We start from the raw sequence: 2,845 nt of genomic DNA on the forward strand, positions 1-2,845 counted from the left end.
CGCATCCTGAACACCACCCGCCCGCATGTCTCGGGCCGACGTCTTCGCGGCCACCTTCCTCACAGAGGGCAATGGCTCAATAAATGATCTATATTACGCATTCTCATATCTTTATATCACCTTATATTATGATACCTTACCTTCATTATTTTGTTCAGTTATTCTGTGCTAAGTTAGGGATATATTTTTCCTCTCTTTAAATTATGTTCAGAATAGTTGATGTTTTTGTGCGAAGTATTCATTATTTCGAAAATGTTACACAGATTGAATTAAACTCATTGTTGAAGTGAGAGTGATTCCCAATATATCAATTAATACGATTTCGTTAGTAGTTATAGCAGATAAACTTGGTGCCACTCGTGATCTCAAATCACAGCAATTTCTTATTTTATTATTATTCGGTCAACATTCTGTAAAAAATGAATTAGAAGGCCATGCCGCTTATGCCATCATAGAACTTTTGTCGCTGTTATTCATCGATCTATTAACGATAAACAACGATTCTATAATGAGAATTGACACAAAATTTTGAAGCACTATCGATTCAAATCCGCAGTAATTATGTGGTGTTCGTTGTCTGTTTGGGGTTTTAGACTTTTAGCTATTATTATCTACAGCTAACGGTATTGTACATTATATAATCTATTATCTTACATTCCACAAATTTCTAGGTTGGTCGTGATAGTGTGATGTATGAGAGAACGGGATGTATGTATGAGAAGCGATATGTGGAGAGTGCATGGAGAATGAGTGCGAGGAAGAGGTTTATGAGAATGGAGGCCGGAAGGGTGTAAAGAACAACCAATAATAAAATAAGAATGACTTTTACAGTAATAGTTTAATAATGCACAAATAATTATTCGGGGCATATGAGATACCATATCTTATATGAACTTTAAATACCACAGTGCAACGTATGGGACATAGCAATAATAGACTAAAAAAAATTCCGTTTTGAACTTATTTTCCCCTTTTCTATCTTACCCTTAACAAAAACTTTCCCACCCCTCACTTAATGTCGTTTCTACCTGGCATGGTTCCCCCTTTCTCTCCTACAAACAAATCGAAGATGTGATGCGTGGCAGATGGTCAGTGTCAATGTAGAGGCCCGACTCCAGAATAAAGAGTCATCACGCCCCTAATCCAAAATTCAATCCGTTTATTGTTGTTGTTTTTAGGTAAAAATTGCACTAAGTATGGGAAATCCATGGTAGCACATTCACACGTTAACAAAATAATTTTTACAAATTTTTAATGTTCCTTAGTAGCGGATTTATATAGATAATCCGCAATGTGAAATTGCACGCGACTGCCGACTTGCATTCAATACGATTTTTTTGGCAAAAATAAAGCGATCCGGACATCTGATTTAAGCTAATATTAAGTGATGATAAGTAGATTAAACTAAGTAAATAATATAAAAATGACAGACTATAAAGAAGAACAGAATAACGAAGTTGAGGCATTGGAATCTATTTATCCTGACGAGTTTCAACGTGAGTACGATGTTAATTGCAATTTAAATTCGTGAATTTTTATTTTAATTCACTAGGTGCTTTTGTTTAGGATTATATTTTAGGAAATTTTATCAATAATTGAGTGGGAGTGGAACAGCTTTACCAAACCGTTAAAACTTGAATTCAATCAAAAAGGACATGATTTGAAAATTTGCTAATTTTTCAGTTTTTTAAACANGTATTATATAATCTTACTTCTTATATTATTAATTGTTAACTTCTTTTTGCAGAAAGTTTTTGAAGGCACGCGAGTGACTGTAGAGACATTCATGACGTGGAAGGCGAAGTTTGATGCTGAGATGGCGGCTCTGAAGAGCTCCACAGACATCAGCATTGATGGCAAGAAGCGGCTCACTGGCAAAGAACTTTTCCTGGCTGACAAAACTCTTAATGAGAGCGACCTTAGCTTTTTGGGAGAAGGTCAATTATTTATTCATAGAAACCTTGATTTGCTTTGTAATGGATGAATAACAACCTTGACTTTTTATGTTTCTCATAAACAACCTTAATTTTGTAATATGTATCTGATAAACAAAAACTCATCTTTTCTATGTGTTAATTATGAACAAAGACAACCTTAACTTCTTGAGCCAAATATCATCTACTTGAATTTATTTATTTAAATTTATTTTTAAATCAATGAAAACTAAAGAATTCTAGTTTTTAATTTAACTTGTTAATTTATTTTATGGTCATCATGTACTAATTATTGCAAATTATATTTCTAGTTTTATATTTCAAAACTTATTATTTCCATCAAAATAACTTATCTATCAATACATCTATGCTGAATCTTCATTTTTTACATTTATTGTGGTTTTAACAATGTCGCAGCGAAACAAAAAGAGTCTGCTTATTCTTTACAATGAATTCATCCTGACATCTAGCTTTGAATTTGATCAATTCGGCATGCAATAATAGCAACAATAGAAATAAACTACAATTCATTTTTAATAGAATATTTTTAAGTTACTATTATTTTATTACAGGTGACACGGCAGTGGCGGTGGACGAGACGCTGTTTGAAAACCTTGACGACTTGGAGCTCGACGACGATGATGAAGATGACGATCCTGATTACAAGCCTTAAGCTAAACGGATTTAATACCATTTTTGGCTCCCATTCAAATATTTGTTTTGATCCCGCTATGTATTTGAAGTATTTTACTGCATATGTTTTCACTTTTTGTTCATAACTCCATTCAAATTTAAATTTCTAGATAATTTCATTAGATTTTGTATTCAATGTCCATACTGAAAATATCTTTATTGTAATCAATACTAAGTCTGATTTTTTTCTAACAAATCAATTGATAACCACAAGTAAA

At 32.8% G+C, this 2,845-nt stretch overlaps 1 protein-coding gene across 1 annotated transcript; it reads left to right on the top strand.

The window, feature by feature from the left end:
• Positions 1 to 1,286: 1,286 nt before the first annotated feature.
• On the top strand, positions 1,287 to 2,839 carry LOC108679892 (RWD domain-containing protein 1). The gene is made up of 3 exons (XM_018168633.2): positions 1,287 to 1,507; positions 1,748 to 1,937; positions 2,507 to 2,839. Exons 1-3 carry the CDS (start codon positions 1,424 to 1,426, stop codon positions 2,605 to 2,607), a joined length of 375 nt encoding a protein of 124 aa, XP_018024122.1. The 5' UTR covers positions 1,287 to 1,423; the 3' UTR covers positions 2,608 to 2,839.
• The last annotated feature ends 6 nt before the right edge of the window (positions 2,840 to 2,845 follow it).

Source organism: Hyalella azteca, unplaced genomic scaffold, assembly GCF_000764305.2.
Source record: "Hyalella azteca isolate HAZT.00-mixed unplaced genomic scaffold, Hazt_2.0.2 contig12334, whole genome shotgun sequence".
Classification (NCBI taxonomy): domain Eukaryota; kingdom Metazoa; phylum Arthropoda; class Malacostraca; order Amphipoda; family Hyalellidae; genus Hyalella; species Hyalella azteca.

Coding starts and splice junctions, on each gene's coding strand:
- LOC108679892 (XM_018168633.2), top strand. CDS start 1,424: ATGACAGACTATAAAGAAGAACAGAATAACGAAGTTGAGGCATTGGAA. Junction 1,508..1,747: donor AGTTTCAACGTGAGTACGAT/GTTAATTGCAAT, acceptor TTCTTTTTGCAG/AAAGTTTTTGAAGGCACGCG. Junction 1,938..2,506: donor CCTTAGCTTTTTGGGAGAAG/GTCAATTATTTA, acceptor ATTTTATTACAG/GTGACACGGCAGTGGCGGTG.